A 27,533-nucleotide genomic window follows, 5' to 3' on the forward strand; every position below is an offset into this window, starting at 1 on the left:
GTCACAAGGAAGGAGTTGGGAAGGGGAATACGTTCCAGAACTTTGTCTGTGTTGACTTGCATTGTCCTAAACTGTTGTGGAAAACAGCCACAGTGAAAACACAGCCACTCATTCAAAAGTTGCCTCTGCACTTATGAGGCTAATGAAATGCACCACTTTGAGCAGATGTGTTATTAACTGTGTTCCACTCAGTATCACAGTTCCAAACTCTTTTAGTGCTTTTCAGAGATTCAAGAACAGCCTCTTGACTGACTGAGTGCTCAGTCTGACGCTTTAAAAAGTTTTAATATCATCAGCTATCAAATATCCATTTCCTAAATGCCTAAAGTGCTTTAAGTTAAGCTCTTAGGACTCTCTCCCCCTCAACGGGCAACATTTTGAGTTATTTAACATTTTTATTATTTGAACCGAATTAACATTTACAGAAATTATCTTTATTCATGGCACAATATTGACTAAGAATAATATAATAATTCAAACTTTCCCTATATTGCAGCTGACTCGAACGTAAGGTCTCACAATCGGAGAGTAAAGACTAAGAATTCAGAACAGCATCACTGAAGATTAAAGCTCAAACCACTGAAATAAGATAATTAACAAGTCTGTACAAGTCCAAAATTTTACACTTCACTTTTTAAATATGACTATATTTTTTAAGACAGTGTAATGTGTTAATATTAACAAATTCTAGGTTGTTAAGCAAACCTAGTAGTTCTGGTCAGCTACTAGGAAAAAGCCTAAAGCTCTTGCCACAACCAAAAGCAAAGGAAGCAGTTTCAGGTACCTTTGTTATCTGTAGGAAACAGTTGATAGTATTGCTGTTCATACGGTGATCCTGAAACTTTCATATTCCCTAACTCAAAGGGACGAAAAGTAGTAGGCAGTGCTTCCTTCTTCCTTCTGTCACATTACTTTAAATTCAGTCAGTGTATTTTTACCAGTAGTAAAAACTAATCGAAAAAGAGTAAAAAAGCTAGGCTGAACTCTAAGCTGAGCCACTTCTTCACATTACTGGAATGAATCACATGCATTTATTTTAGCAATAATTCCTGTCCAAACTCTTCTGATCACATTTCCCAGATATGATGTGAAGTTCAAAATTTGCACAGACCATATGGTTCTGACCCACGATTATCCAGCACTGAAAAGCAGAGCAGGTCACCTGAACTGTGAACTGAAATATCCATGCCATCAGCATAACCAAAGCAAAGGCAGACAGAAGGACAACTAAAATTTAAAGGCTCAAGCAGCTGCCTTATAAAAACAGATGAAAATGGCTGGGACTCTTCAATTTGGACAGGAAAAAGCTGAAGGTGAGGCAGGAATATGACAGAGCTTTACAAAAGCAAAAAGGCAGCATATGAATTTAATATAGACTGATTAAGACAAAGGCTATGAAGGAGATAATGGTTTACTTCAACATGCTAATTTTTGCTGAAGCTCTCAATTGCCATTTCTCCATTAAGGTTTTACCTCCTTTTAATTACAACATATTAACTCTTTTCCTATAAAGTATTGCTTAGAAATAACAGTGAAAAGTCATCTTCTAAAACTGTGAAGTCTAGACATTTACCACAGAAAAGCTTTGGTTTTACAGCATAAATCTGTATCTAGAGGATCATTACCTAAAGATACAGTAAGAACAAATTCCAGTGTAAACAGTCTTGCCAAGTTATGAGTGTAGCATTAAAAAGCTAGGATAAATTTCGTAAGAATCGTGGTTATGACTAAACATTTCTCAAGACAAGACCCAGTTCCTTAAACTCTTCCTTAATCAAGGAGCTGCATAAAGATCTAAAATGCTGTTCAGTTAGGGGAAAAAACAAAAAAAGAAACAGTCTTGTCTAATTCATTATCAAGCTAGAAGGACTGAAAAATCATTCTACACTAGTATGGTGATCCACCATTGCTTTTGTACTAGAGTAACAACAGTTCTGACAGAGGTACAATTTAAGTTCTAGACTAATGGTTCCCTTGAAATAGTGGCCTGTGTATAGTTGCCCTTTACTCTTATTTTACTAGCTAATTTTGAATTATTGCATTAATGCAACTTCGTATTTTTATAGAGAATTTTTCTTAAGTAAATCAACAGTACATAAGTATACATTAATTTTAAAGTCCCTTTATTTTGCAGTCTCCTTCAGTTTCACATGCTGAGACTTCCTGAAATGAAGGAGAGATTAAATAATTTTTAGATGCTAATCGATAAGTTGATTTGGCTACTAGAGTATCTCCTTCCCTTGCTCACTTTCTCCTCTACTGAAAATTAGTGAAATTAAAACTCTTATCATAGGAGATTATAGGATAGGATACTTCAGGTGACCAGACCCTTCCTAATGCCAGATTTTGGGTGGAACTAGATTCAAGCACGAATTATTACAATTTCTTGTTCTAGGCTTCAACGAATTAAACTGAGCAGAAAATGGCTCAAAAATATAAACGTGGATACCTAAGACAAATACGATTGTGTCTTTCTGCTAACTTCCAAATCACCACTCATACCTAGCTGTTTTGTATTAACCTCTCTATATAAACATATGCAATCCCACAGAATATAACAAACCAGTAGTAATCCAGAAAAGTATAAAAGTCAAGAAAAGTAAATGTGTAATACATGGCTTTAATATTGCAATTGGCTTTTATTTTGTTAAGAATTGCAGTGTTCCATCCTAAAACCTAATAGGACAATTTATCTAAGTAAGTGCATTAAACAAACAAAGAATCTTCCATTCCTGGTTATTTACTGTGAATTTTTTTTGCTCTATGTAAATTTTCTGCTGCATGTATGTTTTGCATGTATGAATGTAGGGCACAGTCAACAGAAAACCAGAAATGTCAAAGGAAAATTAACACTTACTGTAAAGCCCTAAATTTCTGTTCAAGTTGCAGAGCAATCTGAAGTAGCCTATTAGTTTTTATTGGACATTACTTAGCTATTTTTATGGCCTGCCATCAAACTAATACTTCAAACATTTTCTGCAGGCACTACATCATCTTTCTTTTTAAAAAGATTCCTTCCCATTTCCAAGTGGAAAAAATGTTCTTCTCCACTACATATCTGACAGTCTAAAATTTCTTTTAAGCATTCCAAACTGTGACCAAGTTATATAGCCAATAAAAATTAAAGTGAATTAGAGGGAGTTACGAAATGTATTTTATACAGGTTTCAAATTGAATTATAATATTACACACTCTTTAGTTGCTCTGTGCTATTAACTCAGTCTGCTTTGCTATCTAATTTCAAATTTCATGGCTTTTCTATCACTAGAAATTGTAAAATGGAACAATCCAAACAGTATCAAAAGAAAAGATAGCGTAGGCATTGTATTTGAGTAATTTGGTAAATACTGTAAAGTAAGACCACAGGCACAAGATGTGAGACAATATCATATAAATGCATTTGCACTTCAGAAATTCAGTGTACAGTTTGAATATACTTAGAGGTTATTGGGGGAGCACAAAGAAGCAAAGACCAAAAAAAGACTTAAAAATGACATTTTAAGTTCTCAAACTGGAAGGTTTAGTTAGATTTTGCCTCTTTTACTTAGAAATATGACTGTCATTAGAGGATAGAGCTGTTTATAAGCCTACAAGTTTCTCAAACACCGGTCACAGTTGAACACGACAAACAAGTCAAACAAATTTCATATTTATAGCACGCATTTCAGAGGTATGGTATACAGCATATAGCATACAATGATGCTATACACAGATCTGGGAAGCATTACACCATATACAACATTTTTATAACGTACACTCAGGGGTACCACTCTGCAACTTTAACACTAACATAGATGGCAAAAGTATTTCTACTTCTGTCTCCCAAAGAGCTAAAAGATACAGTGGTAAGAGAACCCAAAACCTGTTTATATTAGGTGTTATTCACGATAAACACCCATACGAATATTCCCGCATTAAAACAGTATTTTATATTTATTCTGGTTCCTTGAGGCTATCCTAAAAACCTGAACTACTGTCACAGAACATAAAACACTTCATTCTGGAGACTTCAGAGGCTTTGAGAAAGCATTTAAATAATCTGATGGCTTCAAATGTTTAGAAATGTTTGCATTTCTACTCATATCTCTCAAGAACTCTAAATACTCGGCTGATCGTAGTCCTTCTCAGAGTTTTGGAAGGTTGTGGGGGACAACTCCCACAGGGGGTTGAAAGAGGTTCCTTCTCCTTCCAATCATTTTCATTGCATACTAGGGACAAGTTTCCTTTCAGATCACACACAGCAAGAGAAATGAATAAAACTGCAGGAGGCATAGTATTGAGAAAGAACCATCTTTCAAGTCTCAGAAGTATTCTCATCTTCTAAGGTTCGTCCCTAAACAAAGAGAATCATGGCAATTTTTCATCACTTCTAAATTTAAAACAGACATTTATAAATATTATTTCCAGGATGCATTTCAAGTAATTTTTTTTTCTTCAAAAAAAAAAAAAAACCACCCCAACTAGGGATTGTGGCATTCAAAAACACAAAGCCCAAACAGTATTGAAGAAATAATTTTGATGGGGTCAGTCAAAACTAGAATTAAGGTCACCATCAAAAGAAACTTGTGAACCGCTGCTCTGCAACAAAGAATTTCTTGCTGCTTGGAGGACTGTATCACTGGGAGACTATTTCCCTGCTGAAGATTCAGCTCAAAAGGTTCCACCAATTTATCTACAAGACTAGAAAAACTGTATCACAACAACTTTTCAGTTCCTATATTAGAATTAGTTAAATAGACTCTGGTAGATTCCACCCTGAAGAATTATTTTACCAAGTTGCAGAGTAGATAAAAAGTTTCATTCTACAGTCTGTTGGACGACGTTAAGCATTAACATTTAGCCTAGAATCTAATGACGGTTTTACTCTCCAGACAAGAAATCAACAGTCCAAGAATGTACACAAATAATTATCACGAAATATGAAATATCATAGGACATGATAAAAAGTTTTACAAATACAGTAAACAAAAAAAACCCAATACTGATTTTCTATTTACTTAACTAGACTTTTAAACAGTTTATATAACTGTGCTCACACCTTGGAAAAGATGACTGCCTTACTTAGGAGTGATCATGAAGATTCTATATTTAACCTCCACAAACTTGTCTGTCCGCTGCATTCAGAATTAAAACTACAGACAATACATTACTCATAAGCTAAGTATTGTGATGCTGAACTTAAGCCAAGTGACTTAAGATGTCCAAAAAGCGAGGAACTAAATAACACACATTTTACTTCTTTAGAGTATTTCCTTGCTACTGGCAAAATGAAAAGGAGACATTACCTTCTGCAAGCATCCATTTAAAACAAGAAAACTCTCTCAGTTTACAATCTACAGATAACTTTATTGCTCTTGCCACTCTCAGTTTTTTGAGGAAATGGGTACAGGTGTAAAGAGCTCAGTAAAGCTTTCCCCACCCCCCTTTCCATGAGTTTAATAGGTGTTACTGCCTTTTCCTTATCTGGTATCTTCAATATGCTGAAACTGCAATAGTGTGAAAGTAAAGATAACATTAGAGAGTAGCAGGTAAAAATGAAGAAAATGTTAACTTTGAGCAACTCACCAAGCTGACCAGCAAGACTAAAATCCTTTATCTTCTGCAGATAGGCACACATCTTTTTTCACATAGACCATATACAGCAGCCTTAAAATACTCAGGCTTGTCTTATGGGAATGACTGCTCTAAACAAACACTAATTAAATAAAGTTCTATTTTACTTAGACTAAATACTTAAACACTTCAAATTGAACACTAACATCTTATACATTACTCTCAAGAGAGTAAATCAACTCTCTCCTCTCCTCTATCTACTAATGCCTCTATGGCTACACAAAGTAACATGTCATTTAAATGAACATCTCTAATTCAGATCTCTTGAGGACAATTGAACTATTTTAGTGCTCCAGTGTAATCAGAGGTCAGCTGATATAGTAAGTTATGAATGAGAATGAATAGATTAGAACAAAATATTTTAAATATATCAAACAACTGTAATCAAGAATGCCAGAAGTTCAGCACCAATTCATTCTTATGCTTCAAAATTCAATGTAGGACATTTTCACCCGCTTATTCTTTACAGGCCTCATGTTATGGCAGAGTCACTCAAAGCTTCCGGTTCAATTCAACACATTATTTGACCGGAAACTTTGAGATCTGAATTTATCTGCCAACTACTATGAAACATGGAAGCACACAGGATTTCAGCCAACCTCAAGTGATATCCTTCTATAGGGAATTGTATCTTTGATATGGACATGTCTGCAAGTTCCAACAGCATTAAAAACTTCTAAAAATTTAGCTCCTACTGGAGTTACTGAAACAAGGTAAATCAAAAGATAAAGAGCAGATGGAAAAACAGCCCCATCAGTATCTCAGCCTGGATATTAAGTAATAAGTCAAAACCATAGAAGCATAAATTACAAATATAAAAGACATTCATCTTAGCAAGCAGCACAATACATTAGAATCATACAGATAACTTGAAGCTGTCTGACCATTTGACTGTAGGAATAATTTAGATCAATAAGCTCGTAAGGCCACAGAAACTAGGAATTATAAATTATCCTTGCTCTGCCCCAATTTTGTTTTGGGTCAGACTAATTAGATTTAAGTATTTTTTTTCTTTTCATATTGCAAAATAAGTGATGAGGTAGGAGTAGGCAAAAAATACTTCCAAGCAGCCTCCCATTATCAGGCCATTTTTGCAGCAATAGAAGTTACGGTAGCTCTACGGTTAGCTGATAAATAAATGAATGAAAATCTAGAGATTGGTTCAGTCTCAACTCTATCAGTATTTAAAAGTTGTATTTGCTTCTATCTGTTGTAGAAGACGTTAAGGCAAAAGCAAGCTCTTACGGAGGTCATACAGTAACATTACAGGTAAGATTGCTTCAAATACAGAAACAAAAGCTTAACTTAAATGAAGCTACAAATACTACTTTATTTCACTTGTGGAAACATTATCAGCAAGAGTCATCTCTCATTAGCCAGAGCTCAATCTATATTGGCCAGTTTTGCAGATGTAAGTACACGGGAATAGTTGATGCAGTTGTAATTTTCAGAAGACAATGCATTTGGTACAAATATATTGTACTACTATAGATTCTGTTCCTGCAGAAACACTTACATTAGGTACCATCTGTTGGTAATGTACTATCATAATTATGGCTAAAAGACCGTGAATTTCTTGGAGGAGTATTCTCTAGTAAAGGGCTCAAAGACAACACCAACTAGACACCACAAAAATCTATTTTTCTGCAATATAAGTGTTGCAACGTTCTTAGTCGCAAAAAGCTGGCAAGTTACATTTAAATGAAGTCCAGTCACTTCAATTCATTTAGCAGGTTAATGTAGGAGGATATCTGCAATTTAATTAGTTATGTGCATCTGTATGATACAAGATCCTTAACCAGGAGCTTTAGTAAGAAAGAGCCACAGCAAACAAAAGGTTTTTTTAAGGTCTGTTTTCATACCATTCGACTCCCAACTTTTGTCAGTTTAGAAAGCAGCTGAAAGTTCATGAAATACTTTATACGGTTACTTTAAATGGCTACAGTTTAATGGTTACTTACAAAGACTGTTTTAAATTTAACCAGTACTATGTGCACTGAACTGGCATTTGATACAATAATGTAATATAATGACACACAATAAAGTAACACAACATAAAAATGTAACTCATTTCTACATCAAACTATTTTAATTGACTTTAAAACTCTGAGCCTCAGATTTCTCAGTGAACCGTAACATGATAAAATCAAAAGTAGTTTTAATCACATTTTTAAAGTAGTAGTTTGAGAGCTATCTAACCACCAAATGTTAAAGTAGAAAACACCCCCAATTTTAATATTATGCTTCTTCAGAGGCTGGCAGAACCTTGGCGGTTCATTCAGTAACTCTAAATAATCCATGAAAAGCAATTAAAAAAGACTGGAAAAAAAGTCTGTCATCAGCAACCTCAAAATTCTCTTTACAAGGGCCATTACCTGAAACTGAAGAACTGCAAGAGTCTACAAACCAAGAAAGGATGAAAAAACCCACACGCTATTATTCATCAGCCGAGAGTAAAAAGAACAAAACAGCCTAAAAAGCAGCCTCTTTGAAGTGACTGAAAAAGGGCTAGAATGAAGAGTCCTCTACAACCTAAATCTTTGCGATCAGCAGTTTTCAGTTACGGAGCCCCCCCTCTGATCACGACAGAGAGACTTCCAACAGTAACTCCAATACTTATAAATTTTAACTGAGAATTTCTAAACATTAGAAACTAAGAAGCTAGTGAATCCAAATGTATGAATGTTCAGAGCTAAAAAAAACTTTACAAAACTAGAACAAAACAGTTTTGAGAAAACAAGCTCTTCTAGTAAGTTGACTAAATAAATCATTATGGAAAAAAACTAGCAAGACCCTTGTTAATGAGGAAGAAGGGGAATGAATCAAGTTTTCAGTATCCTAAAGATTCCTCCTGCACATAATATTAACAACAATAGATGTAGCCTTTTTAGGTAAATAATTTGATCAGCTGGGCTTTATATGTCAGGTACCTTTAAGAGTCGCCTTTGGGTTTTTATTTAAATATTTGATATTTTGCCACCCGGAAATGAATTAGCTAAATAAAATACTTGTCTAGGGGAAACCACAGCAAGTAACCAAAACAACCTGGATTTTATGAAAAAAATCCAAAGTATACAGTCTTATTTATCAGGCAATTCTCTTTTATCATATACCTGTCAAAATACTGAGAACAAGGATGCTCGCACAGTGACACCCAGGATCTTAATTACAAAGATGTTTTTACCTATGCAAATCCAAGTTAGAGAGAAAACCAAAGAACATAGCACATCTCTTTGGATCTACTGACAGACTGGTTTCCACTATTTTTTTCAACTCAGGAATAAGAAAATAAGAAAATCTCCCAATCAAGTATCTTTTCATCCTTTTGAAGGAAGGAAAGAGACTGGACCAGGCTGAAGTCTCTTCTGAGATCCAGGATCCACTTAACATTTGTTTGCCTCCTAGTTACAAAGGGTGTTGTGACCAAGATATTTCTCTAATGCCATCCCTAACTGAATGGCAGCTAAAAATCCTCCAATCATTTTTTGGTAGTATTTATGCCTGCTTAATATTTACGGGATTTTAAAATGTAGTTGCTTAAACTCCTGAAGCACATTCATGAAGCTTGCTTTAATGAGTTACATGATGCAAAATAAACCAAACAAAGAGGTCTTGTTTTGTCAAGTGTAATTGACATCAATCCTTTCTTTGTTAAAAAAAAAAAAAATTAAATGTAAAGTCTTTAAGAATTGATAGTTCTGTTCTAGTTTGAGTCTAAAATTTGAGAGGGCACTAAATATGTTACTCTTGCAGTTTCAAAACTAACGTGTATATCCAAGAAAGAACAACACAACACACCCTTGCTTTTGAAACAGTTCCTTGCCAAGCATGCTCAGATGCAGGAACACAAGTACAGTTAGTATCTGTGTGTGATCCCCCTCAAACTATACGGAAACAAAATGACTGCTGTTGAATACCAGCAGTAGTGCTCTCCTGACTTTTTTTATAGGACTTTTTTTTCAAGAGTACTAGACCCTGTTAATTTTCATGTTCACTGAATTTATCTGAGCAATTACATGTGTAATTCTGACTAGCAAAATTTAAAAAGCAGAATTTATGTTTGAAAAACTCGAGTTGAACAGTTTATACTTTGTCATTTCACTTGCAGAAATCAATCTCAAACTGAAAACCAAATCCAACTGGAAAACACACTTGTTCTATGCAAAGTACCCTGAAATGCAAAATTTACCAGTTCTCTTACTCAGACACCTTCCTATACAGAGTGTTTGTTAGACAAACACCTTCAGAAAAACATGAAGAGAGAAGAGGTTTTTGGGGGGGGGGGGTTGGGAGGGGAAATGTACCTCAGAGAAGGGGAGAACACAATTAATATTGTTTCTTTGAGGCTCCCCCAGTCATCTCTACCAGACAGAGCATTATAGTCATGAAAATAGGGTCAAAACTCCACTACAAAGTTTAAAGAAAAACTTTAACACTCTGCAAACGCTATTAGAGCAAACACTCGATTTTTTTAAAGTCATCAAGCTTTATGATAGGCAACTTCAGGCATATTTCCTGGTCATTTCAATCAAAAATTCTCTAACATTTCACACTGATCTGAGAACCACCATTGAGACTGTGTATTACACCAGCATCAGAATAAGCTTGATGCTCTTAACCTAGAACATTTACACAAACTCCTAGAAAAAAGAAGACCTATCATTCTCAACTGCGACAATACAGTTTTGCTCAAAGTTACAAAACAGACAACACCACATTATAGCAATAAAATCTAAAATAATTTCTACTGAAAATAGCATAGGTTTCGCAAGTGCAAGCTCCTTATACAGATTTCATGAACTCTTGAACAGAGCACTATAAATACAAACGTTTCTTAACTGAAAATAACGACTTTTCAGAAACACTGCGAATGCTATTCTTTCTCCTACTGTTTTTTCTAGTCTTAAGAATCTACTCGAGTCTAATTTCATGTCAGCTCCCGATTCTCTGATGCTTATCCGCCACGATACTTGTGCACAGTATTCTTATAACAAATGTGGAGCATTAATAGCGTTTCAGAAAGAAAGAGCAGCTAAGAATTTGCCTGAAAACTACAGTCTTCTCCAACAGTAGCAGTATTACAGCTAGTTCATTATGCTCTATTTTGCTTGAGAGATCTCAGATAAGCATCCTTAAAAACACTACTTGCACTGGTGTACTTCAAGATTTAAAGATCAAGCGACTGAGAAAAGTCAGGAGAGCCAACATACAAATTCTGCCACATACAGAAGAAAGCCTGGGTAACGCAGAGTCACTTAATTCAATTCTGTAAGAGACAAGACAGGAGAATGCCCAGTAAAAGGGACACAGGCTTGGCCCTATAAACGACGTAAGAGGCATAGAAGTCAATTTTACTGCTCTCTGCACCGAAACTTAAAAACAGCAACAATAACAAAAGTACAGACTTCCAAACTGAGCAGACACAGCCTTTGAAAGACCAGAAGCCACGCTGAACGCGCTTTAGTCCGAAGAGATGAAATAAAATAAAACAAAACACAGGAGAAGCGAGCGATTCAGCAACGGGCAGGGTGGAGCAGAAGGCGGGACAATGACCTAATAGGTCTCGTCTATCTTTAGTTTCAGGAGGCTCCGCGGGCAGCCGGCTGCGGGGCGGCGAGGGCGGCCCGCCACGCCGCGGGACCGGGCGGGGGGGGGGGGGAGGCGCGGCCCGTCCCCGGTAGCAGGTGCCCGCGCTGACACACCGCCCTCAGACACCCCTACAGCAAGAAATCTACGTCTCGCCGCCGCTCGGCAGGCGACCCCTTACCTTGAATACTTTACCGAAAGCACCGTCCCCCAGCTCTCCGATGATCTCCCAGAACTCCTCCGGGTTCAGGTCTCTCTTGACGTGCTCGTACTGCTTCTTTTTCTTCTCGCCGCCCAGCTTAAAGATCTTACGAAAGTTGAAGAAAGACATTTTTTCTTCCTGCTGGGCGCGGGCAGTTGCCCGCCGACGAGGCAAACGGCCGGGGCGGGGGGGGGGTGGGGGGGAGGCAGGCGCCGCGGCGGGGCTCACGGCCACACCGCGGGCACCCTCCGGGCAGGCTCCCGGGCCGTTAAAGCGGAGGTAAAACCGGGGGAAGAAAAAAATGAAAAAATAAAAACAAAAAACGGGGCCCAGCCCCCGCTGAGAGCCGAGGTAGCGCCCCTGCGCCGGGCTCCGCGGCGGCTCCCTAGGCGGCCGGGCCGGCCACCATCGCGTCAGCAACAAGTGCCGGGCTGCCTCGGCGCGGCGGCGGCGGCGGGGGACGCGGCCCGGGGGAGGCGGAGCCGGCGGCGCCGCTGCCCGCCCTCACACCCCGCCGGCGACGGGAGGGACGGGGCGGGCTGCGCGGTAAAGGCGACGCTACCCTCCCGCCCTCTCACGGGAGCGGGGCCCGGGCGGCACCGTTTCCTGCGGGGCGGGGCGGCCGCGCGGGCGCCTCCTCCGCTACCGCTGCCGCCGCCGCCGCCGCCGCCGCCGCCAGCGCGTGCGCGCGCCTCCAGCCCCCAGCCCCCTCCCCGCGCTCCCGGAACCGCCTCGCGTCCCGGCCGCCGCCGCTGCCGCCGCACCAGCGCGCGCACGCGCGCCGCCGCCTCGCGCCCCCGCCCCAGGCGCATGCGCGCGCAGTACCGACCCCCCCCCCCCCGCCTCCCCACCACCACCAACGGTTTTCTTTGCCAGGGCGGGGGGAGGACGGAAGGAAGGAGGCGGGACGTTTTCGCCATCCCACGTGACGCAGCGGCGGCGGAGGAAGCCAATAGGAGCGCGGCGAGGCCTCGGGCGGGTAAGTTGGTGTCTGGTCCCAAGATGGAGGAGGGCGGCCGGCTGGCCTCTTCTTTTTCTAGGCCTGGGGCAGCGCTGGGGATGGGGGCTGGGCCTTCTTCTCTCCTGCTCCGTACCCGTAGTAGGGGAAGGGGAGCCCCAGTCCCTCAGCCGAGGCGCACCGCATTGAGGGCTTCTTGGCTGTCCCGTGCGGGGGTCTCTGCGGGCGGCGGCGGGGCGATGTTCGCCGTCCCGGACGGCGGCGGCGGCCCCTTGGGGCTGGCCCAGCACTCTGAGCGCGGGGCCCTCCAGCGCCGCTGAGGGCAGTTTTCCACCCCCCCCCCCCGTTGCTTCCAGCTCTGGGGGTGGGGGGCCGAGGGGGTACAGGGCCCTCTCCGTCCCTTACGGGAGCGCCGTGATGGCGAGTGGTGCCCGCTGCGGGGGTTGAACTTGGGAGAAGTTCCCTGCAGAGGCTGGTCGTGGGGCAGAGCTGGGGGGGGGGGGGGCCTTGCTGCTGCCTGTGGGCCAGCGCTGTTTGTAGACCTGCTCCCTGCCTGCCACAGCGTTCAGTCACGGCAGGGTGTGATGTTATTGTGCTGTGCACGTTTGGTATCCTGGGAGAGTTAATCAGTGGGACAGGCTTGATTTTTTTTTCCTTATCTCACCACCTTCGCTTCCCATAAGTGGTTTCTTCATCAGCCTGAAGTATGATTGTATTTTAATGGTCGTGTTGTTTATATGCCACAGAATGTGTGATATTTCTTCACGTGAAAGCAAGAGGCGTTCCCATCTCCTGGGTAAGGGGCAATTAGGCTATGACGGGAGGCAGAAAGTTGATCTTGCAGTTAGAGCAATGACTGGAAACTTAAGAGATCCGACTATGAGACAAGCACCCTATGATAATCATGTAACACTTAAGCCTCATATGAACTCAGGGCGTTAAAAGCTTCTAAAGATCAGACCTGTTCTGTGTTTCATTCCTCAAACCACTTTATTAGCATGACAATGGTCTGCAATCTAAGGAGGGTAGTTTGTGTGTAAGCTCAGTGATAATAACGAGGCATTGAGACCTCCCCTCAGTTTTAGGGGTCAAATCGACAGCCTAGATAGTCATCTTGAAAGAATTGTGACTTTAAGCAATAGAAGGTGCTAGGCTGAGTCAAGAAGGGAATTTAAGCAAAAGAGTTGTCTAACAGCACAGATGTGTGTGGTGGAGATCAGAAAAGTGGCTCAGAAGGAAATAAGGGCACAAAGGTAATCTGGAATTGAAATTTGCATCATGTGTTAACACCTTTTGCCTGCTGCAGCATGCTGGGATAGAAGCCTCTTAGGAATCTGTTGGCATCGTATACGGAGTAATTAGTAGCGCTAATAGTATTTATAGTGTACAGGAACACACTGTGCTGGGCACTGTCCCGCCCCAGAACAGGAAGATGGCTCCTGCCGCAAATTGCTTAGGCATGAAGTAGCAATGTTGTATCATGAGTTAGCCTCTTTATTCTGTACAAAATCACTTTCAAGGATAGTACTATTCCCTGAATAGAGGGCCTCAAATGCTTTTGTTGTAGAGGAGTTAGTAAGCAATGCTAATTTGTTGTGGCAATCAGTTATTTGTTGTTCAGAGATGATCTTGGGTTTTTTTGTTCCTCTGTATTGACAACTCACGCTCAGGATGCAAAACTTCTGAGGAGGATATTAAAGCTGTGACTGCTCGTGTGTGTAAGGCTAATGCCAAAATACAGCTGTGGTCCAGATTAGCTGGTTTACTTTCAGCTCTATGATCTGGCTGGACCTATTATCTCCATTTAGAAGTTTCATGCAGATACTTTAGAATTAAATACAGTAACACAGAAATTTGTTCATAAGTTTTTTTCCATGCAATTGACTCCAATTTAGCTTAGATACTTATTTTTTTGATACCCCTTCAGGTGGGATGATAGCTTTGGTTTGGATGTTAAAGCACAATGATGGCTATAATAACTTATTTTTTACGTTGAGTATTTTGACTTTTGACTTGCTTGCTTTTGGATAAAAAGTGGTTTGTGGCTAACTTGCCTCTAGTAGTTTGAACTGACTAATTGACAGAGGATAGGAAAAAGGAATCTAAAAGCCATTGCATGAAATCCTAGCACCTAGGCAGGATTAATTTTTCTTCAGCCTCAGTGTTTATGTCACAGGGTTGCAGGAGGGGCAGAGGGGTTTGAGAGCTTTTAATAATAACTGGAAATAAACACAAAACTAAGAAAATTTCTTGAGCTGTTTAGGGACAAAGTAGTTAAGCTTGCTCTCTTAAGAACATTGGCAGTTAGGGGACTGGGATATCAGGGGCCTGTTCTTTCTCAGCTCTGTTGCTTAATGAACTGTTGACTGTAAGCAGTTTACATACAGCATCAGTGTAATATATCAGTTTGCTTTTATCATGGATGTGATAGAACAGGTTCTTTCAGAGTAGAACTGGGCCAGTACAGTGTCATCCTAACAATGACTAAATATTGTTAGGTGCTACAAATGTGTGTTGCTTTAGACTTTTATATAAATAGTCTCTGTGTTCCGGAAAGCTTTTAATTCATAAAAGATATGAAAATATCAAGTGAAAGGCTGCCACAGGAAGTTCACAATTAAGTCAGTCATGTGGAAGGGTTTTTTTACTTCGTTTTTTTTTTTTTTTTGCTTAGTCGTTTAAAAGCAATTCAAGGTTTAAATTTTATATCTGAAAATGACACTGAGCCACAGGTTTCTATTTTTCACTTATTCTTCTACTCTGGAGTTACAGCTTGCCACTCAATCCTAAAAATAAACTGTAAGGTGAAGGTTAAGTGCCAGTAGCAATTCCTTCCCAATTTGCATTGACTTCCTGGTATGGAGGAGGCTGTATGAAGCCTACTTCTTTTTTCTGGTAGCAGGAGTTTTTAGTAACTGTGAATGTTTCCAGATGGTAGGGATAAAAGGGTAAAAGTGATTTATAAGTGTATTAAAAGTTCTCCTTCAGGGGTTTAATGCAATGCATTTGGAAAATTTGGTGCTTCCTTAGAATGTCAGAGCAGACTGATGTTAAAGAACCATCTTAAGTTGTGCATCAAATGAACTGACCTAAAAATAGCTGCAAATCCTTACTGCAATCCTTTTATTCTCTTTAAGATTTAGAAGTCTGCTTCATACTTTCTGCTGCTAAGTATCACAATTGACTTCATCGCTTTAACTTCCTACTGTTTCGAACTCCCTCCTTTCATTTCTGCCTCTGTTCCATTTAAATTGCTTTGCTTCAGTTTTTTCTCATTGGAAATATATGCTTGCTTCAGAAATTTAATTAGAAATGTGTTCTTCACAACATAAGTTGTCCTTTAACTGCTGTATTATATGTTGTCGTCAGTTCTTTCAAAATATTTAATGGCATATTTTTATATTGTTTTGACTTTTTGTCCACCCACACTTTCACTGATCTCCTCCAGTCGTGTTTCTGACATTTGCAGTTCATTGAACTATGGTGAGGTCACAGGTGACTTGCTTGTGATTTAATCTGAAGCGTGCTTCTTGTGTCATCCTTGTGATCTGTCTACCACCTTTGGCACTCAGCACTGTCCCTTCAGTTTTCTTTTCTTTATGTATGTGGTGTTTTCCTTTTCAGTTATGTGGAGATTTTTTTCCATAGGCTCTGTCTTTTCTACTCTTTCCTGTTCTTGGAGTTAATTTCATCTGCTCTATTGGACTCTTACTTCAGCTGTAGGCTGTACAGTGGCAACTTCTAGATCCTTCTGTTTAACCCTCTACCTTCTTTTTTAACAATCTTTTTTTTTTTTTTGTGTTCTTGGTTCTTGCCAGGATCTCCTCTGTCTACTTTCTGTTTCTGAAGTTGTTTCCAAAAACCTGCCTTCCTTTTCTTTGTATCTGACTCCCTTTTTTTCTTGGAGTTCTGCATTTCTTGGGATGAAGTTGTGATAAGTTTCCTTTTATAACTGTGGCTTTACTAACTTTCCTTCGTTCTTTATGCTTTATGAAGTTTTGGTGATTGTCCCGTCTAACATTTGTCTCTTATCCCAATTCATCATCAGTCATTTTCCTTTCTTCTTGTACTGAATATATTGCTTCCTTATAGGAGCCCTTTGGTTCACTGGATTTTAAATAACACAGTGTTTTTAGTCTCTTTCTATCTCATATGTAGGCCTTAAGAATATTCTTCCTCCATGATATTTTCTTCTTTTTACTATTTGTGCCAAGTTTTTAACTTTTTGTCCATCTTCTGGACCCCTTCATCCTCCTTGCCATGCTGTGCCTGGCTCTTGTGTTCTGTTGGAGCAATACCAGCTGTGTGCTCAGTACTTCTGAGTCCTAACAACGCTTCTGTGTTTGCCTTAGGTTCAATCTCAGAATTGACATGCTAAGTACAATCTGGCAGGAACTTGTATGCCTGTTGGCTAATAACCTATTTTTACCCAAGGTGAAGAAGGAAATATAAAAATATCTTTTTAACCGTCTTTTATTTCTTTATGATGCATCAAAGTGGCCTATAAGACTGTACGTTTCCTCCAAGGAACATTGAGTCACATAACCCCTTTTTTTGTTAGAGCCCTTGAGATGGGAAACTCCGTATTGTATATAACACTGCCTGTTCCCTTGCATTAAATGTACAGTTGATATGTCTGTAGCTTAAAGACATGTGCTTCCGGTCTGCGTTTGAAAATTAAAGCTGCCTTCATAAAGGAACAAAAAAGACAAGAGTCTCAGTTTCATGCTTGCTGTTTTATTAGACTTTTTGATATGAACAACAGGAATAAATCAGTAATATGTAATATAAATAGGCAGTAATTATCAGCAGTTAGACCACGAAAGAGCAAGTTTTAAGAGCTTGCCCGTATCTCATTAGCCGGAATCAATATTCAGGCTCCTATCAATAACCTTGAAACAATCTATTATGTGACTTCTTGCTTTTCATCTATTTCCATAGAACCAGTTAATCTAAAAATTGCCTTAGAAACATTTGGTGTTTGGAAACTTCACTCGCAGTAAAAAGGTTTAAACTGTTAGATACTGGATTGATCGAGTCTCATTTTGGCTTTAGAAAAACCTGGGTGTTTAGTCTGAACTGGCATAGCTTCTTCAGTACTTAACGGGGAAAATTATCATCAAAAGGGCAGCTTACCCTTTCCCATTACAGAGATTTATCTTTCTCATGCAGTATTTAACTACGTGACATTAATTGTCTCAGGGATGTGTGACAGGGGTTGTTGTTCCTACCTATGGAGACGCCGTTCCCAGCAGAACTCTCAGGGTGCAGTTGTTCTGCTATCCGACAACACCTTTGGGGATGATGGCAAAGCGAATATAAAAGTTGCCAAATTATCTGAATGTTTCCAAGTAAACTGATAATGTTTTGTTGAGCAGGCGAAATTTGAAATCAAATGTCAGAAACTCTCCCCCACTCCCATGATCTAAAGATGGATATCCTGAATAAAAATCAGATATTTGAACAAATATTACAAGAAATAAAAACCATAACTATGTCACTGAAGCACATTGGTTCAAATGCATTCAAGGTTCATTGTGTTAATTTCATGACGTTATTGCGAAAATGAAATATATTTGTCCTCTTGCTTCTAGCTGGTCTGTTACAAAACCACCTTCAAGACTGATACTCTGAAATACAGTCAAGCTTGCATATATAACTTGAGGGGTAAGTTGTACTTTTAAATTTGAGTGACAAGCAAAGTTGTGCCTCAGATTTAATGGAAAGCATCAAGAACTTGGCGTTTCTATAGCTTTATTGACTTACTCTCTAATCTTTATTGATTATCTGAACAGTGCAATGTATAATAGTGAAGTATTTATTTAAAAACTTCAATCTCCTTTCATGATAATATTTTACAAGAAGGTGGCTAGACACTTCTTGGTTTATATTGAATTTGAAACTTGCTATAAGAGGAGTTTTTGGGTAGTGTTGAAGTATTGTATTGCATTGATGGCCTAATAAACAAATGACAGTATAAAAATGTTGTGGTTTTTTTGAAGTGCAGTAGTAGTCTAGTAAAAATTTCATCTTCTCCATATCTTAACATTGCTATAGATCTTTTGCAGAATTATTAAAGGGAATGAGTGTATCTAGGCTGTTGTTTTCTTTTAATATAATATGTGATTGAAGTATTCCTATTGTTAGCTCTAATGCTCCATTTTTCTCTAACCATTTTAATCAGTTGAGATTATATTTTATTTAAAGCAAAATCTATTTGATCAAAACTATACATGAACACAAGGCAAAGTATTGAAAACTTGCAGAGCACCCTCCATCTGATGGATATTAAAAGCTTTAGTTAAGTCACATGAAAGCATGTGTTACTAATGCTTCACCATGTTTGTCTTTCCTCCAGATGGTAATTAGACCTTTTCCTCTTGCATAGGAGTCACAAGCTGATTTGCTCTTTTTGTTTGTGGCTTTCAAATTTGCATTAGTTCAAATAGCAGCTAGGATTAGAAATTTGTTAAGGGATAAAGATAGCTTTGCATCTCAGTATTGCTTTCAGTCAATTCTGGCACAAAACTGTCTGAACGAAAAATACATGTATTACTGCTTTTCTTTCTCCCAATCCTGAATTTCTTACTCTGTTTCCCAGGAACCTTTTTTTCCAAAATGGGCATTATGTTCTGTTATGATCCTGATTAGCTCTGGAATCTTAAGACTGAATAACTTGTTGTGTAATACTAAAATGAGTTATTTTTAAACACCTTTTTTTGTTTCGATCCAGCCAGCAAACCCAATCCTGGTTGCGTTGTAAGCATGAGCAGGAAGATTATTACACTTTCTGCAACTATGAATAAAAATGTATCCTACTGAAAAGTAGGGAAGACTTTGCAAAAAAAAAAAAAAAAAAAAAAGACAATCTGGCAAGAAGATAGGCGTGAAGACCACTGATTCTTTGTTAATATCCCAAAGAGAGACATTGCAGTAGCACTCTGTTGGAAACATCTAGTAGCGAGAAGGGGAAATAACATTTAGAATGCGAGATACCGAACGTTCGCTAATGCAAAGCTGGAAGTTTAAAATGGAAACTAATTTTAGAATGAGAAAACAGGGCAGTTTTTATTGAAAACCAGTGTCATTTTTATGGTAGTATTTTATGTTTAATTGTGTTACATACATGTTTAAAATACTTCCTCTATGTGTAATATTCTGCTGTTTTTACTTAGATTTTTATAAGTTATTGTATAATTCTTATTTTTGAGGCAATAAAGGATTGCTATGTGTTGTAGAATAGAATTCGGTTTTATATAGGTTCTTTTCTTGGTGCAACAGTGGTGTGTGTAGCTATAACAATGTGGTGATTGTAAAGACAAACAATGGCTGTTGTGTGTTCGATATTAGCATATGCAAACCTTGAATACTAGGACCTGCTTATGAGATAACAATGCTAATTTGATTCACTTTTTATCTCAAGTGCCTTGGAGTCTTTATATTTTTTACAGGAGGAGTCTTGGATCTCTCATCTGCAAAATTGTATTTTGCAGTACACAACACAATATTTATGTATTTAAACCAAAAAAGACCATTATAGTAATTTGGACTGAATCTTCTATTGCAGAGACGCCTAAAATTACCTATAGGAAAAATAATTAATGTGGCTTTTGGCTGAGTTGTAATACATTGTTCTGAATGCAATATACAGGAGTGGTTGACTTTTAGAAGCATAAAGTAGGGAGTGGCATCTATTCAAATTTATATGCCATTAAGAAAACACTTATAACCTGTTTACAAAGGGCTTCCCCCCCCCCCCCCACTTACCAAGAAGTGGGAAATAGTAATGAGTTTTCATGTTATCTGCAAAAGTGCTATTTTTAATGACCAGCTCGCATAGGGAATTGAAGATATTACGGCCCCAGTGGTCAGTGAGGTATTTGATTTGAAGAATCTTGTTAGTGTTTTATCCATTTGGTGCCTTCCTACTGTATTCAAATAAATTTTTTAAAAGTGTGCAGAAATCATGACTAGCAAAGAAGTTTAGCCGCCTTAGGGTGTAAGGCTATTGGAGTTAAGAAGATACTCATATTGTAGAACAAGTATTCCTGTCCAGTTTTTTGGTTTGTACTTCATCAGCCCTATATCAGCTCTCAGTGATGAGATTTTGACAGAGCTCAGAGCAAGCATGCCTAAGGTATTATTTCAGAGCATCCTTTGAGAATTACAAAAATTGCTAACCCAAAAGCTAATAGAGGACAAAGTCTGGACTTTTAACAGCTCCTAATAAAGTCCAGAAGCTGCAGATAAGGGATGATGAGCCAGCTTTCCTTTTCTTTTCCCCTCTTTTTTCCTTTTTTTCCTTTTTTTTCTCCTTCTTTGGAGAAACTACTCTTCAAATAATTCAGAGTTCACAGAACACCGTGTAACAGATTGTGAAGACCTGTTAGGCTTAGGGGATCAAGAAATATCCACCTTCCTTTGGTATTTCTTACTGTATCTTCTTCTCTATAGTTTGGTCCTCTAAAGAATGAGAGGAAATAAAATCCATTTTCTTTACCTCATAGAACTGTTTGTTTTTGTAGATCGGAGCAGCCTGGGTGTGACTGAGAAATGCTGTACTTGATTTCAGGTATAAAAGTTCTAGTGCTCAGAAAGGAGGCACAGTTAACAAAAGTGGTTCAGAGAACCGCAGGCTGGGAATTGTAGCATCTTTGATGCAGAAAACCACCCTTTGATACTTCTCCTAGGCATTGCCTGAGAGAACCAATAACCTGTGCAAGCAGCGTTGGAAAAGCACAGCAAAAGCTTTATTCTTACATGGGATGATACTTCAGACTTCCCTCAGTAAGAGGAAAAAAAAACTGCGAAAATGTATCTAATCTCAATGCTCTTCTTCCTGCTACCTTTCAATTTGCGTGGGTTGGTCTCTAGGATTATCTAAAAAATTTTGCTGCCTGGAGGAGTAATATAATTTTGTGGAATTGCATATGAAAAAACAAATATAAATGGTCTAGAAAAAATAGCTTTGTTGTTACTTTTAGGTAGAGTAACAATTAGGTCTTAATTTTCCAAAAGAGCGCTACATCACTATTATCAGACTTGAGTTATGCTCACCGCCTATGTGAAGATCCTGGTTGGATCTGAGACTTAAAAATTATTCTGATTTAAATCAAGTCTTGTGTATACACTAGTGTTATTTGGAGACCAGGTTACAAGCGCTGCCTCGCAGTGCTCTGATATAGCGAAAAGGTTCGCTCATTCAGCAAAGACAGATTCAAACTGATTTCAGAACAGGTCTATCATAATCTAATGCTTTGACATATAGAGGGAACATTTTGGAAACTTTGTTACTACGTTTGTATACCTAGGCCAAATGCTAAGCTAATTATTTTGGTGTCTCTGGTTGTAACCCTGTTGCACTGTGAATGTTCATGCAAATTCTGATCTTAGTCCAAAGGCTGTTTTAGTTTGCAATGGTTGCATAAACTAAGTTAAAGGTGGGGAAAAAGAATGGGCAGGGCAGGAGAACTTGCCTGTAGAACGTGAGTCAACATTGCCATGGAGTACACAGGCCCATGACTTCAGAAAGCTATGAACCAATGTTTGTAGCTACTTCTCAAAATTTCTGAGATTCCAAAGTGTTCATTCAGCAAGTGATACCAAGTCTTTTGTACACTGCTGTACCAAAGAAGGAAAGCTAACTGCCTTAAGATGGGGTGAATTGATTTTTATTCTCTTTGCTCTGTTAGTTAACTTGAATGGGGTAATATCCCTTTATGTTGGATCAGCAGATTACGCATGCCTGTCAAAAAAACAAAACAAACAAACAAAAAAAACCTTTGTCAAGATCCTGTTTGGCATCTTTTTGTTCTCAGAAGTTCTATACTGCTATTTTTCCAACCAGCAAACTTATTATTTATCAAATATAGTTTATATTTAGCTTTATTTGTTTTCACTTTACACTAATAGCTGAAACCCTTCTCTCCCAGCAGCAGAATGTCTTCACAGCAGTGCAGATCGTTCTAGCAGCGCTGTCGGTGGGTGATTAAGAGCTTTCAGAGAGAGTTAATCATCTTCATAGACTTCATCCTGCCCTGACTCCAAACAGGTTAGAGGTTTAGATGGAAAGGGTGCTTTAGCGTGATTATTCAATAGCTTTAAAAGACAAATGGCAAGTTAAGCTTTCTGACCGCCTGTCAGTAGCAACAACTGCTTCTTCATGTACAGTAAGCTTTCTTGATACATAGGGAAATATCTTGTGACTAATTCATGGGACAAGAATCTGAAGGAGCTACTTCCACTGTTTATTTTATTGCACACTTCCTTGTTAGTTGTCCAGAATCATGCTTCTAGAAAATTTGGTGCTGAAACTTATGTTACAAGGTTTAATTTGCATATAAAACAATTTGCAGTCCCAAAGACGACTGCAGGCTTTGTCCCTCTTCTTCCAAGACTGTTGATGTTGGAGGAGCCAATCTGTCTGGTCTTTTGCAGCCACATATGCCTGCCCAGAAGGATTTCTAGGCAGTGCTGTGGAAAGGAGGGAAAAAAAAAAAACAGCGAGAGAAATATGGTACAGTTTAAATCACAGAGACATTAACTCCGTTGCCAAACTTTTGAACAAAGAGTAACTGTCAGGTTCTTAATGATAATGTAAGGCATTTTTGCTCCTATCTGTGTCCTGCCTATTGCATTGCAGGCTTTGTGGGCAACACCTATGCTGTTGATGGACTCCCTAGTGGCTAAAAGTTTCTGATGATAGGTCTTTGGTCTTGCAGCATCTTTTCTCCCCAGGAAGGTGTCCTGTCCCATCATCACATGTAATTAAGAGATGGATGAGGTCTAATATTTCAAGCAATGTCTGTAAGAAAAACTCTGTGATTCTTTTTTGGTTAATCTGTCATCTCTGAAGGTCAAAAGAGATAATAAGACATGCGCACATAACATTTTAGAAACTATTAGACTTGCAGAAGTTCAGAAGGAATTCTTCTGGCTCTCCTAACTTTATCTAAAAAAACATTTGTTAAAATTGGAATTCCATTTGCCTTGTGTACAAGACATACAGAATGTGCGGTACCCTTATTGACATCTGTTGCAGCGTGTAGTATTCAGATCTAGAGGAGTTTGTAAGAGCAGCAGCAGAAAGTGGATTATTGAGAATAGACTGAAAGTGCTTACCCTACTTTGGTTTTTAGAAGGTGGATCCGACTGACTTTACCTTGCTGGTTTTTAGTTTTCTAACACATGGAAAGCTGATTATTAATACACATTTTTTCAGGAGCCTTTTCTCTGTCTTTCAGTGATGTGTTTTGGTCTCAGTGATATTTTTATCATGTTACTGGTGTTGAAACTTTTTTGTAATGATTTGTTTTTAAAACGTCTATGGATGAATTTCAGTTTTAGAATCTTTATTCAATATTATCTGTCAGAAGGCAGTTCCAGTTCATTGGGATCAACTTGTATGATAAGATATTGGGTTGGTTTGTTTCTTTTCCCTTAAAAAATGGTCTATGTGACTTTGGATAATTAAAGCCATTTATTGAAATACTGTTTTTTTTTTTAACTGTATCATGTTGGAATTGTCTCTGCTGTTAACGAAGAATTGAATAATATTATTTGTTGCATAGAGCGTTGACTTGAACACAGATGAGTTCAATTCAGATGGCTGAGGTGGTTGCAACACCCAGCTGTTTACTCTGTCCCACTTGCCACAGCTTGCTTTCTCTGTGGCAGAAATGGCTGACCCATGAAGCATTTCTTAGCAGCCACAGTTTGTAGCCTGCTGTATTCGAGTAAACCAAGCCTGACTTTAAGTTGCTTTAATGCACTGGATTGCTAACTACAGCAATTCAGGAGCTGCTTCCTGTATAAAACCTTGGTACTAGTATAGCAGTGGCAGCCTTTGGAGAAGAGTGAATGCCTGGTGGGATGTTTAATCTGTCTATATTGGTAGGTAAATATCCTCTGCATCTGATTCACTGTTGACTTGAGAAAGGATCTTTGCAGCGGTTGGCAAGCGGTGGCAGACACAATCTTGCCAGCGGTTGTCTATGTATGGCTCCAAATGATTTCTTTGGAACTCAGGGAATTTCTTCCAAGATCTTTGGCTGTTGATCACATCTGGAGACTGGACTATGGGAAACAACAACATAAATACTCTTCCTTGGGTTCTTGTTTTACTGAGATTGGAAGAAGACCATTTTTTAATTGTTGATTGTTTTCTTGAAAAAGGTACAGCATGAACAGAGGAGTAGAAACTAAAATATTTATTGTCTTGGGCAGGATCTGTTGGACAAATCAATTGGGTGTTAAAAGGGTTGCTATTCAAACAAGGCTACCAAATGGGCCATTTGGGAAGAAAGGAAGAGTGGCCTTGGTGTAGGATGGTGACAGTTGTTGGGAAAGCTGCCAATTTTCCTTGGCCTCTGCCCTTTGAGGGTAATACCTTGCTCAGCTCACAAGAGAACTCTGAGTATTATGGACTTGCTTTAATCCTCACTAAAGTTAACGGCCATAGGTGAGGCAGCCAGCTTTATTTGAAGAGGGTAGTCTCTAGAAGAGTTTCAAATCAGGGCTTTTTTGTTTGTTTTTAGATAGCTGCCATGTAAAGTACAGATTTCTGCCTTTGGAACAGAACCATTTCCCACAGAGAAGTGGTTCAAACAGTGGACTTTTTGGTTTTGATTGTGCCTTTATAGCTGTTCTTTGGAGATAATTTTATAGAGAAGCCAAAATAGGATACGGATATTTTATATCTAATAAACTCATGAACCAGATGCTTCTCTTGCTTCTTCCCGCCCCCGGCAGGATTGAATTCCTTGTACTACAGCAACCGGGAAGTCATTGCACTGCATTTAGAATGACATGCAGAAAAGGCTAACCTTTTGCTAGGACTCTGTGTTGTTAGTACTGCAAAGCCTTGTCTCCGTGTTTCAGCAAAAGTCAGTTAGTACTTAAACATTTGCGCATATACTATCTGTTTAGAATTGCCTGTTCTTAGCAATCTGTGCTATGGATCGTAACACTCTGCATCTCCAGAGTGCCTGCTGTTTGCCCCCTGGATGTTCATCGTACAGAGTAGCTGTTATCTCCTTGCTGATAACATATCACCAACAATACCAATTAGGAACTGAAAACACTTCTGCATAATGGAAAGTTCCACTTTCTCCAGAGTGACTCACAAATTAATTAACCCCTGGGATACTTCACCTGGGATGGAGAGACTTCCTGTGCCAGTTTAAGAAAGAGTTATGGGAATATACTATTCTACAGGAAAAGAGACCATTGATTAGAAGTGTTTTTATCTGCCTTGTAAGGATTATTTTTCTAAGACTATCAGTCCACGTGAAACAAGTTTGGAAACTAACTGAAAAATAGGTACCTTGAAAAGAGTTGCTTGTCTCTGTTAACATCTTCCTTTGTTACAGGAGACAAAAAAGAGACAACTGCTGTTAACATCACAAGCTGAGATTAAGGGCACAATTCAAAACAAAATTATTGTAGAGTTCCACACCAGCAGAAGAACGAACTTAAAACTTTGGGAGGGGGTGCAGCAGACAGTACAGAGGACACTAAGTATGTCTGCTCCCCAGCAGGCCGCAAGCTTTTGGTTTTAAATGGGTTGCTGTTCAAATGTAGCTACCAAGTGAACCATTTGGGAAGGAAGAAGGAAAATAAGCTTGGTTTTGGGTGGTGGCAGTTGCTGGCACAACTGCCAAGGCCTTGAAGACGCATGGGAGAGCTTCACTGCAGATTGTTGTTGGTGTGCCTGCCAGCCATTGCTGAAAGTGAGTTAATGGCTACAGCACAGTTTCACTATCCCAGTCTGCTATGTAAGGTTTGTCTGTAACTCCTGCCAGAGTTGCAGAGGTTTTGTCCTGTGGACTTGAAGAAATTGCATGATGCCTTCATAGTGCTGGGGTGGGGAGATGATTTACTTTTTATCAAGTAACGTTGCCCAAATCTGTAAGTTAAGACTTTGCATTTCTGTAGCAGACTCGAAGCAAGTAGAGTAGTAGTGTACGTGAAGATGCATGTGAAGGGTGTATTTCCCCTACGAAGAGCTGTAACAAGTCCTGTAAGCCAGAGTGAAGCTCCAGAATTTAGATTTAGCTCACAATAGACTTTCTGAGATGGAAGGAAAGAGCCTTTGCTGCAAAAATCCATCATAATATGAATATGGGCCACACATTTCGGCCTTAATCTCAAGATAGAACAATGTGTACTGGGACCTTCTTCCTTCAGAACAGGGATGCAGTAGAATATCTGTGGAGATGCTTCTTTTCTTATAAGCTGGGACTTCTGGTTAATTCTTGTCCTCTGGATCTGTGAACATCTGAGCATTTCAGTTGTTTAGGAAACTGATACAATGTAGGGCTTTTCATCTCCAGTGGTTCTGCTTCATTAATTCCCCCAGAGATGTACACAAGTGCAAGAGTAACTTTTGCATTTTACTCCAATTAATGGATATTCATGCAAAACGCACAAAAATACCGTTAAGCTTGTTGCCTAATTCTCATCATTTTGCTTGTTAGTTCAGTCCGTTATCGAAAAACCTAGTGTTCAGCTATGACGCAGTTAGTATTAAGCATGAAGGGGTGCAGAAAAGAACGTGTGTGTGTGTATTTCTCTCTCTCTCATTTATTTATAGAAGCTGTAAAAGCAGTGTAGTGTAGAGAGTGTGATGCAGGCAACTGTGTACTAGAACCTGCAAGGAGGAAGCAGAGGGACCAGTACCCGTCATGAACACAAGTGTGCTAGGTAAAATACAAGTTCAAACCATGTGTCTGCTTGGGAAAGTTTACAGCCTAAATTTGATACAGGCTATAGCAAGCGGATGAAGAACTGCCGTGTGGCCTCTCATGCAGCATTATATTATTATGATCATACAGTCAACAGTTTAGTTTATAAACTTCTACTGAGCAGCATCTGTAATGCAACAGCAGCAGTGTGTTTTGTGGGGAGATCTGAGTGAGAAGAGGATGGTGAAAAGTTTTTGGGTAGGCACTGCATGTGCAAAAAGGGTGAGTTTGGAAAAGTTGCCTGTAGAGGGGAGGTACGAATACATGTATAAACAAAAACACTGAGTTTGTTACTTAAAGGGGAAGTGACTGGTGGGACAGAAACAAGCAAATGCTTTCAACTTCTTACAAAACAAATGATCAGTCTAGGAAAGATCAAAAAATCACTAACCTTTTGCTGAAGAAATGTAGAATACCTATGTTGGGAATA

The 27,533-nt window shown here is 39.1% G+C and overlaps 2 protein-coding genes across 17 annotated transcripts in view; one reads left to right on the top strand and one right to left on the bottom strand.

The window, feature by feature from the left end:
* SLK (STE20 like kinase) overlaps positions 1-11,874 on the bottom strand; it is a 52,644-nt gene extending 40,770 nt beyond the window's left edge. For 2 of the 4 annotated variants that reach the window (XM_068949718.1, XM_068949716.1), the window contains exon 1: positions 11,381-11,823. In XM_068949718.1, coding sequence (XP_068805819.1) covers positions 11,381-11,530 — 150 coding nt within the window. In that variant the 5' untranslated portion in view covers positions 11,531-11,823. Of the gene's footprint in view, positions 1-11,380 lie in introns of all 4 variants that reach the window. The other 2 variants (XM_068949719.1, XM_068949717.1) reach the window with 2 other exon arrangements.
* Positions 11,875-12,161: 287 nt separating this feature from the next.
* The window catches only part of STN1 (STN1 subunit of CST complex), a 47,021-nt gene continuing 31,649 nt past the window's right edge, over positions 12,162-27,533 (top strand). For 2 of the 13 annotated variants that reach the window (XM_068949730.1, XM_068949724.1), the window contains exons 1-3: positions 12,245-12,380; positions 17,954-18,026; positions 22,295-22,410. The gene's annotated coding sequence lies outside the window, so the exon portion shown is untranslated. Of the gene's footprint in view, positions 13,156-17,953; positions 18,027-22,291; positions 22,411-27,533 lie in introns of all 13 variants that reach the window. The other 11 variants (XM_068949729.1, XM_068949723.1, XM_068949731.1 and 8 more) reach the window with 8 other exon arrangements.

The sequence above is a fragment of the Struthio camelus genome, chromosome 7 (genome assembly GCF_040807025.1).
Source record: "Struthio camelus isolate bStrCam1 chromosome 7, bStrCam1.hap1, whole genome shotgun sequence".
Classification (NCBI taxonomy): Eukaryota; Metazoa; Chordata; class Aves; order Struthioniformes; family Struthionidae; genus Struthio; species Struthio camelus.